The sequence below is a fragment of the Rhipicephalus sanguineus genome, chromosome 9, assembly GCF_013339695.2.
Source record: "Rhipicephalus sanguineus isolate Rsan-2018 chromosome 9, BIME_Rsan_1.4, whole genome shotgun sequence".
Taxonomy (NCBI): Eukaryota; Metazoa; Arthropoda; class Arachnida; order Ixodida; family Ixodidae; genus Rhipicephalus; species Rhipicephalus sanguineus.
The window spans coordinates 60320791-60336576 of record NC_051184.2 but is presented as its reverse complement, the minus strand read 5'-3'; the positions used below and the strand labels follow the sequence as shown (position 1 = coordinate 60336576).

The following is a 15786-nucleotide window of genomic DNA, read 5'->3' as shown; positions in this document are numbered from 1 at the left end:
TTTAGGCTTCTTGGCTGTAGTGGGAGGTGGAATAGATGCGATGGCTCGGACCTTTATCGCACCAGGGCGGCCACCTTTAGCGCTGACCACCTGACCTTAGTAGGTGACTTCACAGAATCCGAAGAAGCACTTGGAAGGCTTAATGAGCAGGTGCGCATCTTGGAGAGCCCGCAAAACAATTTCCAAGCGTTTGAGGTGTTCGGGAAAGCTAGGGGCATAAGCAATAATGTCGTCCAAGTAAACCAAAGCCATTGTCCACTTGAGTTCTCTAGGTGCACGGTACCTCAGTGGCTGGAACATTGCCGGAGCGTTGGAGAGACGACATGGCAGACGGTTAAACTGATATAAAACTACATAGTTTAGGGCTTCCGAGTCGGTGTCTTTACATGTGCTCGAAGGAATTTCAATTTTCTTTTGTTTACTTTTCTTGTCTTAAATAAAGACGCTTGAAGTGCTCAAGTAAATTATAGCAAAGATAGAGGGGCTTGTGCTCTGTAATGTGAAACAAATTTCGGGGTATAAAGTTTCCCCGCATAAAAGACGTTGAAAGGTGTTCGTAAAGAATTACTACAAGGTTGCCATGCTTCGTATGCATGGCATGTACGTATCAGACATAAATCAGTCTGTGTGTAAAGATGCTAGTCATGATGCTCAGAGCACATGCTTAGTGTTCAAACAGTGGCGCACTCTGCCATCTCTTTTTATTGGAGATAAACCAGGATTAGGCTCGAATTTCGTGCGCTCAATTCGTTCCCTTCCTTCTTTAGCAAAGAGCATGCACATGCATTGGGGCCTGGCAAGACAGTAAGAGACATCAGTACTGCCTAGTCCCAACGTTAGACATGGCCGAACAAAGAAAGGACAGAAACAGGCCTCCTGAATTTCTCAACCATGACATAGCACGGAGCACGAGCCACGCACTTGAACAGGATGCTTCGTTCGACCATTCCCAGGATGTTCTGTTAGACCTTACTTGGTGAGTTTTTCAGCGTTAAAACTGCTACGTATCGAAATGTCCTGCAATTCAGACAATGACATATGTTTGCTTGCACAGCAACGCTGACATATCGAAAGTCATTTTGTTACTCTGATTGAACACCATTCCTCGCTCACCGTTGTTGCCTGTCGGCTAAGTCGTCGTGCTACTGACTTCGAGGACATGGGTTCAGTTGCCGTCCATCGCAGGAACATTTTGCTTGAGGTGATGCGCAGAATGGTCCCTATGCGTTCATTAATGATCGATAAGGAACCCCAGGTGGTGAGAATTAACCCAGACTCCTTTACTACTATGTGTCTCAAAACTCGCATCCTGGTTTCGGTAGACCCATATTTCTCTAACAGTTTTCGGCCTCCTTGTATGAATTGGAGAAAGCAATGCGAGCACATGTGGACACAGCGGCAGCTGAATTAGATGAAGCTTACATGTTTGCTAATGCAATCAGCGAAAAGGTTAGCTTGTAAATTGCACAAACAAAACGAACGTTGTAATGGCAATAAAAAAAATTTGCTGGGCGTTTACACCCACCGTGATAGCATGGAGCGTAAGGTGTCGCGCTGCTAAGCTCGAGGTCGCAGGTTCGACTGCCGGCCATGGCGGCTGCATTTCGATGGGAGCGAAATGAAAAGGAGACCCATGTGCTTATATTTACGCGCTGGTTAGAGCATCCCCTGTAGTCGAAATTATTCCCGAGTCCCCAAGTGCGGCATGCGTCATAATCATATCGTGGCTTTGACGCGAGATACTCCAGCAATCATTAATATGCTTGGCGGTGAACTTTCACTAAAATTTTTTTCGACAACGGGAATACAACCGGCATCGCAGCAAATAAACAAACACTAGGTTCGTTTCGCTAGGAAATGTACTTACATCAACACATACAAAAGGTAATTTCAGCAAAAACTTAAGTTGTACTAACTTGAGCCAGCTTTAAAGGCACATATACCGAAGAAAAAGACCGAGATGTGTTGAGGAGAAGACAGTCATTGTGACCGCATGACGTTGTTCGGACTGATCGCGTGATCGAATCCCGGCTGCATTTCTATAGAGGGAAAATGATAGGGCCCCGTGGCTCAGATTTAGGTGCACACTGAAGAATCCCAAGTGGTCGAAATTTCCAGAGCCCTCGCCTACATCGTCTCTCAAAATCGTATCGTGGTTTGGGAAGTAGAAGACCAACAATAATTATTATTATTAGATGTTCGGACTGGCAAATAAGCCTTGTATGTCACTGAATGTCATTTTCATGCAGCTTATTTTTGTGCTCTAGCCAGCCTAAGACGTCTGATAAGAAGGAAAGACATGCATTCGCACACGCGTGATAGGATATTCATACTGGTTTAAAAATTCGGACAATAAATAACTTCAAAGTAACACGCTCTTGTTTGCCTTCTCTAGTAGACTCGAGGTGACGTCACATCGGACAGATTCCACCGAGGCGTTCATCCTTACTCGGAAAACTGAGTTAACAAAAGTCCTTGTTGCGGACAGGTACGGCTCACATGCTATTATTTTAGAACGTCTTTTAGAAGAGGTCGAAATGCTAACGGTCTTGGAAAAGAAAAGCAAGCGTTAACGGGTAGAAAGAAAAATTGAGGACGCATTCCACTCTGTAAAGATGAATGGCCAGCGAAGCTGTTTAGCACACGACGCAGATGTGGCACATATTTTCGAATCAAGTTCAATCACATGCGGTGCAGCTTCATCCGAAACGCCCGTCCAGGCATTCCTTGTTTCGAAATTAGCGTGCGCTTCTTTAAAGTTTCTCACTTGAGCAACATGTATCTTTCTGCCCCGACATGCGCTGTCTTGTCTGGCTCGCCGCATGCGCTTGGCGTTTAGCGCAAGATTTCAAGTAATCCTTGCCGCCGGTGTGTTCCTTGATTCATTTTTAGTGGACGAGTCGTGAGTAGTGCGGTGAGCCCTATATCTGCGGCTCACACGTTTTGAACAGTTGTGATGCCTCGAAAGTGAAGCCGAGAATCTAGGATCTTACCAGCGGCAAGATAAAACGTTAGCGGGTACCAGAGAACCAGCAGCGTCTTCCTAACACGCTCTACCAGATTAGTAGTGGTAATCGTTTGGGACAGAGAGTGCTCGAAGTGTGATTTTGCGCCACAAGCTTCGTTACGAGCTTGTTTTGCGTTACAAGCTTCCTTACAAGCCTCAGTGTAGGAAAGTTTTATTGGAGATGACGTCATCAATACCTGTCTCGATGGATCTTATGATTATCTTATGATTAGCCGAGCATGTACATAAACAGGGCAGAAACATTTACAAGGGGCACTATCCGAAAAGTTCATGTTACCGAAACAAACCAGGCGCAAAACCATGGCTCCAATTTTGCCGGTAATGTGTTACGAGAGCTTCCAGTCCGGAATATTTAAAAAAAATGTCTTTGGTTTTTTTTCCACGAACGGGAGACATGCCCCAAATACAGATTCACTGCAAGATTTCTTGAATGTTTCTTAATCTTACTCTCGCAGCCGGCCTCGAAAAAGCGCCGAAGCTTCGGACCAGCGCCAAGGAGCCCTGGCCAATCACAAGCTCTGCCTGTGCATCTTCACCACGGAGGAATTCACCTGGGCGGCCGACCTCAAGACACATAACAGCCGCGTGATTGATCGAAGACGTAAATGCCCTGCATGCCGAAAGTCGTTCAAGACACCCTCCGAGTTCCGGAGGCATTACACGTGTCACACCGGCGAAAAGCCTTATGCGTGTGGCGTTTGCGGACTAAACTTTTCCTGCAAAGACAGCCTAAAGAGGCACAAGATAGCGCATATGGACACAAGGCGGTTTCGTTGCCAGCAATGCGGGGCTGAATACAAGTACAACAGAAGCCTGCACAGGCACGCTAGAAAAGAGCACCGAGTACTTGACACCACTGCAGCGAAAAAAAACTTAGACCATCTCCCCGAAGGGAACCCTGATGGGATGCGAAGCAGCAGCGGTGCGCACGGCGTTGACCCGGTTGAAACGGGCGTCGACGCGGGTGCTGGAAGAACGGTTTGAAGCGAAACTCGGTGTAGCGTTTACTCGAGTAAACGTTTGTTTGAAACGCAAAGACACGGGAGGCGGGTTGGGTTTCGTGTAAGTTTCATTAAAGCGTTTGGCAAGACTTCGTAGTCGCTGTTTCTTCAGAGTCGAGACTCGGGCGCTGGACCGAAGCAGGTGCGCGTTTCGCCTTGACTACCATGGGTGAAGCGAGAGAGACGTGACACCTTCAGAGGTGTTGCGAGCGGGCGGAGCAGCTGGCAGCTGCGGGCGCTACGGCGAGCATGCTGCGGGTGAGGGAGAGAGTGACGTGAGCGCGCACCTGCGAGGGAAGCGTGCGAGGGGAGCGTGACGTCAACGCAAAGCTGTGGCGTGACCTACTTGGCAACGCTCCAACACCTACGGCGAGGGGAACGCGTTGCAGCGCATTCGTACGGATGCACGTAACGTACGGCGTTACACACGTGAGTCAAAGAACTGCTTCGCATCTAAATGTCTCCCGACGAGCGGCTTTGAGCATTTCCCATACTACCGTCAAACTTGACTTAATGCTTGGAACTTATTACTAACATCTTGACAAACACTTATTGGCTAATCTTACTCATGGAGACTGCAGCTGAAATATGGCTGAAAAAAAATACTGACCTTCGCTATCCAAGAAAATAAGCTAATTATGTGGGATCGGTCCTCTTGCAATACACAATTAGCATTTTAAAGTAAGCGTTATATGCTTTTCAGAGTAACCAATATCACGGACAAGAGTTGTTTTATTGTTAAGAGATAATAAGGTGAATTCTAACGGAGTTCTTCTTTTTCATGACACCTGTCCACATACATTTATGTGACTAGAAGTTGTTGCTCAATAGTAGTGGCACTTTATTGCTGAGATTGAGTTCGCGGGTTCGAATCGAGGCGTGCTGCTTGCATTCGTGGGACCAAATTCCGACGCGCAAGTGCGCGCGTGTTAACGCCCACGGTAAGCGCAACACAAGTGGGCAGCATTAGTTCGAAGTCCTCCTCTGCATCGTGTCCCATAAAATGATTGTTGCTACGCATCAAATTTGAGAACTCAATAAAATGGACCTCTACCGGCCTACGTCACTCACTCCCCGCGACGTCAGGTCACGTGACCTCTCGGCGCACGTGCAACGGCGGGTGGTTGGCAAAACACTCCCGCTGCCGGCTCAGCATGGTACAGTCGCATGGTGTTTCGCGCACGTTTTTTTTTCTTTTGAACCTTCTTCTTAATCTTTCGGTTCCAAGATTATTTGTAGTATGTGTCAAAGAACATATAAATGTGTCGTGGACTGCGTGACGAAAAATTTGCCACGCTGCTGGCTGTTTAACTTGGAGAAGTGAACCCACATGGTGGTCTGTGCAAGGAACAGCGATATCGTCTTCGAAAATGTGCCTCGTTTACTGTCGCGTGCAGTGCGCGTTCAAAGGCAGCGACGATATCGGTTCACATTTGCGGACGATGAAACTGACAATACTGTGTGTGGTGTGTGCTGTGTGAATAACGATGCATCGTTTGCGAAAACATTGGCACTCGTTGTATCTAACAGGGCAATTTGCAGTGACTGGTTGTCGACGGAACATCAGGATTGGACATTTTATTTGACGCGATGATCTGCGAGTGCGTACATCTCAGTGTTTGTGCTGCGTGCACAAAAAAACAAACAAAAAAATTGGCCGCGTATCTGCGTGCTTCGCTGCAAATGTCGTGTAAAGACGATAGAAGAGGCGCTGTGTGAGATATGGACGCCATCTGGCAATACGTCGGGAAACGTGAGTGCTGTGTTGCGTGCTGGTAGTCCCGGCGCAGCAGCAGGCGAAGACCGGCGGTGACCAACGCGACCGGCGGGGACGCCAGCCAGCCCGAAAACGCGGTTTGGCGCGAAGCGCTGAAGCAGAGAAACGTCCGCACTCAATGAGTACTCTCCACACACTCTTTTATTTACACGTCACCTGAGTAAAACAGGAACGCCAGAGCGGCGCCCACAACGTTGCTTTTTCATTTTTTAAATATTTTTTTTCACCTTCTTGGCCTTCTCAAAACTAAAGTTTTTCAACACCAACCCATGGCATTCGTACAGTGCAATACAGAACCGAAACACAACAATGAGCTCGTGCGAAGGGCACGAGCTCATTGACGAAGTAAAAGAAGGCACAGGACAGGCAGCGCCTGTCCTGTGCCTTCTTTTACTTCGTCGTCGACTAGTGAGCGCTGTTTCAACAAAGATGAACGCATACCAACTCGCTCAAGCTTCCATTTTTATGCATTTTCAGCGCAGCTTAAGAAACTAGGGTCCTTAAAATTACGTGTGTAAGCATTTTCTATTAAAGGAACACGCCACCTAATACTTACCTAGGGATGTTGCACCTCAGATATGCATGATATTTACTTTTTGATCGACAACGTTCACAAGTATGAACAGCTGTACCAGTTCAAGACGGCTGGCCCTTGGGCAAGTGGTTCAACTTTGGCCGAGTGGCTGAATCGAGGGACGTGCCGACAAACAGAAAGACAGACAGAAAGATAGACCAAAATTTCTGCGTTTAAGTTCCCCAAGAAAGACTATCGTCTTTAAAAAGTGCATGATGTCCGGGCTGAAAGGTGAGACTACGCATGAGCTACCAGCGTGTTTTAGCATTGCCGAACATGCACGTACGGTTTACCACGGCGAATATCCAGAACCATACGCGTATCGCCTTTTATTGGAGATGTGCGTAATAATGGAAGCTGTGGAGATTCTTGTTTGTCATATTCTAGTTAGCTTGTCTTTAAGGCTCGATATTTATGAAGTGACATTCCGAGTTTGTGTACAAAGTCTAAAGGACAGGAGTGAGTATGGAAACACGTTGTAGGCATCAGATACAGCGAAGTAACCGTGCAAGAGATTATTTATAATTAAATTATTGTGTTTAACATCTCAAAACTGCTCAGTGGATTATGAGGAACGCCGTAGGGGAAAACTTCGCTTTAATTTTCACGGGGATTTGTTAACCGAACGCAGGCTAATGAGTGTTTCCTTTTTTTTTTCTTTCATTCATCTATGATCAGAATTTTTCGCCGTGAGTGAGAATCTAATCCGTGACTTCGCGCACAGTAGCCGCAAATGCTGTACATCTTTTAAAACTGCAGTGCAGATTTCGCGACGGAAATTGAGTACCTCGTACACCAGTCGTCGTGAAAATGTACGACGTTCGCTTTCGAGGAGCATAAGATTTTTTTATGGCTGTCATCCACGACGAGCAAATCATATGTTGACCTAACAGAATCGTTAATTACAGGCAGTAACTCTTACTTCCAACAGCTGTGAGTTCAGAAAATAGCAATTTGCAAAAACTTCTATCGAAGCAGACACACGCAGCGCTGCTATGCAGAGAGATCCCGCCGGCGGAACTTTCTTGCCAACCAGCACCTGCTCCGAAGGCGGGGCTTGGGGGCGGGACACTGCCAGTGACGTCACACTGTTTGCAAACAGGGAGAGGTCTATTGTGGAAACCTTTGCAGATTGCCTGTATTTTTCTCCTGTTTTACGAATGAAGTCGCCGAAAAGGCAAAAAGAACTAAGTTTGGTTAGCAGAATATTACGACAAAAATGTCTTCTCCTGCGATAGGCGTAACAACTTAATAACATCACAAAAATGTCGCGCTAAAATTGAAAAACAAAAAACAAAAACGAAACGCAGCTTTCTCAATCATTAGGGCTTGCACGTGTTTGCTTGGTTTGAGTTGCCATGTCAGCGCCCACTATGCAATTTTTATAATAAGTGTGGACTAACCGCGAATAAATGGACGCTGCCACATGTATCTCTTTTGCCTGCATAAAAGGGTTGCTCAAAGGGAAGCTGGAGCACCTAAAAAAAGAAGTTCGGATTGCCTGATCGACTCGATCCCTGCTGAATTCGAATACCAATGTGAGGATTCTGAAGAGTGAACGCAAATAATATTTTTCGGCAAAAAACAGCAGCCGCAGCTGCAGGCATTCTTGAGAGAGATCTCGATGACGTCATCTTCGGTGTACTGCTTCAACTGCAACACCAGCACTGTTAAAGCGCGCCCTCTGCGATTAGCTCCGGTAACGCGCGCAGTCGGAGCTAGTCACGGAGGCCGCGGCTGAACAAAGTTCTTCAATCCTACCAGTTGCGAAACCCGAGCATGCCCATAGCCAATTCCGCGGGGGCCTGCAAAACGTCGCGCCGTCTGGGAACAGCAATGCAAAACACTGAATCGCCGCGGTGCCGGCCTGCGTGCGCTTCACGCAAGCGACTCAGCGCCGCACGCAACGGCGGCGTCGTCAGACTCGTTCATTAGGTTTTTTTTTTATATAAACAGATTACGCGACAGTCAGCACAGCCCCGCGATTTCGGCCAATGGCGAGTTCGAATTTTCATGCATGAGGCCTATAGGGAGTTTCGCAACTGGTATGGTTGAAGAACTCTGGCGGCTGAAGATACGAGAGACACTTCTTGACATTGCACTCGGCTGATGTCGTTACGGCAGATATTGCAATCTAGCTGCAAATCTTTCATTGCCTCTATACTTACCAGAAGCTCGGGCACATCAACAGCGCTCTCAATGCTACTTCAGATCAGTGAGCGGTGAAAGGTACCGAAGATGACGTAGCTCGGTTAGTTCCTTTCTACGCCCACAACTTTAGCCCATTGGCGCAGCCTGAGCAAGACAAAGTTTTCTATTGTGTATTTTAATCCTCCTGCTGTAACAACCACTGAAAAAATTACGACATCGTCGACGACAATAATGTCGGACCTTGTTAGCCACAAAATTTTACCATATACTATTGATAGGTAGTACATGAATTTGTCTAAGCTTCGTTCTTTCGGCTCCGCTTGGCTCCGTGTGGCCTGCGGCCGCTTTGTCGCAGGATGGAGTTCATTAAACGTTCAGCTGTTCCACTTCACCACCTTGACCCTTTTAGGCTCACCAATTCAAATCGGTAAACTATCCATTCGTTTAAAGGAAACACAACAATAAACAAAACACAACATTAAACAAAGCCACAAGTGCGTTCGAAGCCCACAAGCACGAAGACTAGGCAAATCCGTGTACTACCCATCATTCCCATGGTGGCTGAACGATCGCAGTGCCAGAGTTCCTTTAGTATGTATTGTAGAAAACTCTCTGGTACGAGGACTCTCCGTTACGCATGTAATGGTGCGTAGGATAAGCGTAAAATCGCGCCAGGCGTCAACACATGTGAATTGCACAAGGAATAAGGGGTTCAAAAAGGCCACCCATTACAAGGCGCTCAGACATATTAATTCACCAGCAGCAGCAAAAGCGTCAAAAAAGTGAGCATCTGCGCACTTTCGCGTGTTGACTTACGGACGCGTAGTGGGTACTTCGTCGATTCGAAAAAGGAAGACGGATGACTTATAGTCAGCACTTCGCGACTCTACTTACTTGCTGTAGGCTTTCTAGGATAACTTTAAACGGCTAGTGTTACTCATACAGACGCTCCTTTCCTTGCGGCACGGTTTCAGGTGCCAGCCGAGGATGCCGATTGAGAACGCGATGCAATCAGGACCCGATTGCGCTATCGCATTCTACTTTTGAGGCGAAGCTCAAGCGTACCCCAACTCTTTGTCTCAGTTTTCTCTGAAACCAACAATTTTCGGGACGATGCACTGTCAAAGGCCATGAAGTTTCCTACAGTATTTAGTAGAGAGAACGCCCATTCTTCGTGCTTGCGGCTTCAAACGCACTTGCGGCTTGGTTTATTGTTAATGAAAACCAGCAGATAATGAAGCCAAGGAAGTTATAGGGAACGTCAATTGAACTGTTTAAGCGAATTGTAATAATTGGGATATAGATGTGAAGAAAGTAAAGTGGACTAAACATGCCGCTGGCGGGGGCCGAACCTGCGACCTTCGGATCCCTATACCTTCCCGATACTTTCCTTTGCTTGATTATATGCTGGTTTTCATTACGGTTGTGTCAGACAAGGAAACGAGCCCTCGAAAATTCCCTTCCTTCATTGGTTCATTGTGGTGATTTAGCTTTTGGTTCGCAGCACACTTGATTCCTCAGCACATTTAAGCGCGTTCCCTGTTCTCCACTCCGCATGTATGCGTTAATGAATGTTAAGTTTCATGAACTCATCACGGACGTTTTGCAGCTCTTCGTAGAAATAAGGCATCATTATTGCTCACCATTCTTCCAGCCTTCGCGTCCCCGGGCAGGTCTTGGCACGTTCTGGCGTTTTCTGATGGCAACGCGCATGCGCGGGCAACGAATCCGTGGCGCAGTGCGCATCGATGATTTGATCGCTTTTCTTTGTGACTGCCAACGTTATAACTATCGCACTCGCCCACTCGCCCGTGACAGTGCCAAAGGTCCTTGACAGGTTCGTCACTATTCGAGTTTGGCGATGCGCCCGAATCACGCTGCGTGACGCAAATCGGAGAAGACCACGAAGCCTCGCGTTCCTCTTGCAACACTGAGCAGCGACTGCCGGCACGCCACGCGTTGACGAAGACCCGCGTCTGCGATATCGTGAGACCGAAGAAAGCCAAAGAGATTACATTTCGCGTTCGTTTTCGTTGCCGACTGGCACGTTAGAAGAGCCATTAAACCAGTTCTGAATTAAATTTACTGCGGTGCTATCAGCCGACAGAACCGCTTCCACACACGTTTACAGGTAAACTCTTGCGATGTTTGCTTTGAAAAAAAAGTATTAACGGAGACCAGAGAGACAAAGATGTAAAATAGTTAAGCATATTGCCGTGTGTACGTTGGGTCCTTAATTTTCTTGTGAGCTGCCGCTCTAATAATGTGGTTACGGTGCGGGGATTCTGACCCGAAAGTCTCGGGTTCGAACCCTCCCGCGGCGGTCACACTTCTCATGGTGGCGAGAATATTAGAGACCCGTGTACTTAGATTTAGGTGCACGTTTAACAACCCCAGGTGTAAGAAATTTCCAAAGTCCTCTAATGTGGCTTGCCTTATAATGATATTGTGGTTTTAGCACGTAAAGCCCCAGCAGTTATTCTTCTAAATGGCTGCTTATCTTCGCTGTCACTGACGCTTACGCACACCTTGCGAGTACATTTGTGACCCATGTCGTATTCGGTGTGATCCATGGCATTGGAAACACCAGCTCTTCGCCATTACTTATAAACAACTCCGTACACAACGCGATACGAACTTGTGAACAAATTAGTGGAAGCAATGCTTCCCCGCTGAAAAAAGTTCTGCCTAATTTTGGGCTTCCGAGTCGGTGTCGTTAGCGTCTTCGAAGGGACTGCAAAGATTTTTTTCGTTTTTTTTTCTTGCCTGAATTAAAGTCACTTTCAATGTTCAAATAAATTACAGCGATGATAGAGGGGCATATGCCCGGTAATGTGTAACAGGTCTCAGGGAACAAAATTTCACTGCATGGCAACAACGTTGCCATGCTTCGTGTGCAGGCAAAAACGTATCAGACCAAAATCGATCTGCATGGAAATACGCTAGTCATGACGCTTATAACACATGATTAGTGGTCAAGCAGTGTCGCACTCTGCAACCTCATTTTTTCGTCTTGATAAACCAGGATTAGGGTAGAGTTAAGTGTGCTCAATTCGTTCCCTCCCTCCTTTGGCAAAAGCATGCGCATGCGTTGGGGCTCGGCAATACGCTGTTAATAAGAGACGTCAGTACTGGCTAGTCGCAACATCAGACATGGCCGAAGAAAGAAACGACGGAAAGACGCCTCCTGAATTTCTCAACCTCGACACAGCACCGAGTACGAGCCGCACACTTTACCAGGATGTTCCGTTAGACCTTTCCCAGGATGTTCCGTTAGACCTCTCTTGGTGAGTTTTTCTGCGTTCAAGCAGCTACGTATCGACATGCCCTGCAATTGAGACTATGGCGTATGTCTGTTCGTACAGTAACGCTGACATATCGAAAGCCAGTTTGTTACTAAATTGAACACCGTCATTCGCTCGGCGCGGTTGCCTGGAGGCTGAGGTGTAGTGCTGCTAACCCCGAGGACGTGGGTTCGATTGGCGCCCATTGCAGAAGCATTTTGTTTTAGTGGAAGGGCATAATGCTTCTGCGTCGTTCATTTCTTGATCCGCCGTTTACACCCACCGTGATAGCGTAGGGCGTAAGCTGTCACGATACTAGGTTCGAGGGCGTAGGTTCGATTCCCGGCCATGGCGGCCCTATTTCAATGGGAGGGAAACGCAAAAAAAAGCGCTACTGTGTTTAGATTTAGGCGCACATTAAAGAATCTCCGGTGGTCGAAATTAATTCCGACTCCCCCACTACGGCGCGCCTCGCAATCATATCGTGGTTTTGGCGCGTGAAACCACAGCAATCATTATTACGCTGGGCGGTGAAATTTAAACGTTTCAGCAGGAACGCAGCCGGTTTTGCAGCAAATAAACGAACACCAGGTTGGTTTCGCTAAGTAAATATACTGATGGTACGCGTTTAGCTATTAAAGAACTAGCACAGGTGAAGCGACCAGCGGTCCGAAACGGAGCAAGCACGCTTAGCAATAACCGTCCTCGTGTTCGTCTTTTGCTGGCGCTGCTGTCGGCGCCCTATTCCTTCTACAAATCGCTCTTCGCGGAAAAGGAGCCATCTTGGCGGCCTATGGAACAGGTGCAACTGGTTGGTCAAAGCGCGGCTTCAGTCGGTCGACGTGAACAGTCTCGCGGCCACGGCGGCGACGCTCTGCGGATCATTGAACGGACTCGACAATATAGATGACCGGGGATGCTTGACGTAGCACGCGGTAGGGGCCTTAATACTTAGGCAGTAGCTTTGTGGAAAGGCCAGGAGCAGAGGAGGGAACGCGAAGGAACACCACTGTTCCAGGCGAATATGACTGGGGAGGCAGGTTTGCGTCAGTTGCATGCTGCGTTTAATTTGACAACAGGTCGGAGGCATAGGCAAAGATGATAACGGTAACCCTTTGCTACCGGCTGACGATAGGTAGCAATGACTGACGTGGCACATCGGGGAGGAGCTTTGCGCCAGTTCTCACGGTCTTGCATGCGTAATCATGCAAAGTGCCATGGAACTTTGAAGCAGGATATCTCGGGGCACAAATATGCTAGAAGAGTTCTTTCAAGTGGAACTGTGCAGAAACGCGACTGCCTCCAACCTCTAAATACAAACATGGCCGCTTGCTGCACTCATTAAAATGTTCATTATTTAATGTCAATTAATTGGACAGCAGACAGCGATAATTACTGTCGCACTTTGTGTCCCCGTGATTAAAAAAACTGATCTGCAAAAGTGGTTTTTACGCACCTCCCAGTGCTGAATTTTAAAAAAAAGTTCATAAAGCTTTATTTTGAACACCCTCTTTCAAACCCGCATTTTATACCCATCTGGATAGATTACTTTTGCCGGAAACAACGGTCTCGCAATTTGTTAGCCTAGCGTTTACATTAACAAGGCGAACCCACTTTAAAAGGGGGCAGCCACTCGAAAATATGTTTCGGAGACAAACCAGGGGCAAACACGTGGCTTCACCTTTGCTGCTAATGCGTTGCGACAGCTTCCAGTCAAGAATATTTTAAAAATCCTCTTTGGTTTTCGTCGCACCGGTCGAGAGACTTGCCACAAATACAGCTTGGTTGACAATTTCTTAAATGTTTGTTAATCGTCCTCTCGCAGCCGGCCTGCAAAATGTGCCGAAGCATCGATCCAGCCGGAAGGACATCCTGCCAATAACGAACTCTTGGTGTGCCGCTTCTGCATGGAGGAATTTACCTGTGCGGCCGACCTCAAGAACCATAACGACAACAACATAATCGACCGAAGACATCGGTGCCGTGTATGCGGCAAATCGTTCCCGACCCCTTTCTTTTTCAAAAGGCATTACCTCACTCACACCGGCGTCAAGCCTTACTCGTGTGGTGTGTGCGGACGCAAATTTACCCAATACTACAACCTCAAAAGACACAAGACAATGCACACGGACGCAAGGCCGCATTGTTGCCAGCACTGCGGGGCTACGTACAAGTATAGCGGAGGCCTGCAGACACACGTCAGAAATAAACACTCAGCACGTGGCAGCACTGCACCGCAAAAGTAATCTCGACAAGGAAATCTGAACATTTCTCGCACTGCTTGTGAACATGGCTGAACGCTCGGAGCTACTAACATCCTGACAAACATATGGGCTAATCTTACTCATTAAGACTACACCTGAAATAGGGCTGGGAAAAATACTGACCCTGGTTATGCCAAGAAATAGGCAAATTCTGTGTGATCAGTCTCCTTGCAATATTTAGTTGCAATATGAAATACAGTTTAGAGTGAGCGCTATATGCTTTCCAGAGTAACCAATATTATTGACAAGAGTCTTTTTATCCTTAAGAGAGAATAACGTGAATTCTCACGGAGTTGTACTTTTCATTACAACCTTCCACATATATTTTTCTGACCAGCTGTTGTAGCTCAGTAGTTATGGCATTGTACTGCTGAGATTGAGGTCGCGGGTTCGATCCGAGCCTTACTGTCTGCATTTCAATTAGAACAAAATTCCAACGCGTAAGTGTACGTATATTTACGCCCACGATAAACGTAACACAAGTGGAGAGCGTTAGTGCGAAGCCCTACTGTACGGTGTGTCTAATAAAAAGTTTGTTCCTGCACATCGAATTTAGAATTTAATAAAATTCTTCAAACCTACTCGGTCATCGTTTGTCTTTGTCTCCTGGTTTACGATTAAAGTATTTCGAAGAAGTATTTCGCTGTAGCGGTCCAGCAACGATACACTTGAGAGTTTCGATTTAAAAATTGCAGACACATTCACGCAAAGTACGCGGGCGTGCCATTGCGTAGTTCCACGATGCCAGGGATTTCATTGGCATTATGCAACGTTGAATAGTCAAAGTAATTGACGTCGGATGCATATTGTCTACTGGCACGAAATGAATAATTTCACTTCTACGAAATGAAGTTACTTTCTTTGTGAACACGATAATCACTGGCTGCAGGTGTGTATTGATTACGTATTAGTTGGTTCGCATGTATATGCTACACTTCTTCACGCCCTTCCAGATGACTTCGCATGTCTTAAGCGCGGAACGATTGTGATGGAATGCAAGAAAAATCTCGAGTTCACCGATATTAAACATTATTCGGGCGACGTACGTGTGTGACATGTTGCTTTCGTTTTTCTTAGAGTTAATCACGCCTGCTGTTTTACCACAGAGCCACCCCAATTTTTCGATCTTTCATGGTATTTATTCAACAGAGACATGGCACTTGGAAGCAATTCAGTGCAGAAAGAGAACTAATTAGTTAATTCTGCTCGTATCGCGACACAATGACGAACACATAGCACTAAAGAACTCGCAATCATTTCTAGAGCCATTGCTTCGAACTGCTTCCGAAAAAAACTCTATACAAATGTCCACGTAGTCCGAGCCATAGACTTCCCCAATAATACACTAGAGAAGTCGTTCTCAAGTGGGGGTTCGTGGACCCACTGGGGACATAGTGCCACTGGACGCTATATCCAGGGACAGCGACCCCTTCGGATGTTTGGCATGGTGCACCGCATAGTGGCCTTGCATTGCAGCGGAGCTAATCTATGTTTTCCCTTGTCCATGAGGTGGCTGCAAAGCTTTTTTTGCAATTTGCCCGACATATGCTTTTTCCAGGCTTGCATATTTGAAGAGCAAGCATAGCTAGAAACAGGTGGAATGTGGCTGCAGACCGCACAACTTGTTGACAAGCTGTCGAGATAGAATTGGCGTGACGCTTTAGTTTGACCATTCTTTGCCACGGAGAAACAAAAGGCACCTATTTC

The 15786-nt window shown here is 46.8% G+C and overlaps 1 protein-coding gene across 1 annotated transcript in view; it reads left to right on the top strand.

Moving 5' to 3' along the window:
- Nucleotides 1-9529, top strand: part of LOC125759936 (uncharacterized) — a 46652-nt gene extending 37123 nt beyond the window's left edge. The window contains exons 9-10 of the mRNA XM_049419445.1: nucleotides 3484-3613; nucleotides 9506-9529. Coding sequence (XP_049275402.1) covers nucleotides 3484-3613; nucleotides 9506-9529 — 154 coding nt within the window. The remainder of the gene's footprint in view (nucleotides 1-3483; nucleotides 3614-9505) is intronic.
- The last annotated feature ends 6257 nt before the right edge of the window (nucleotides 9530-15786 follow it).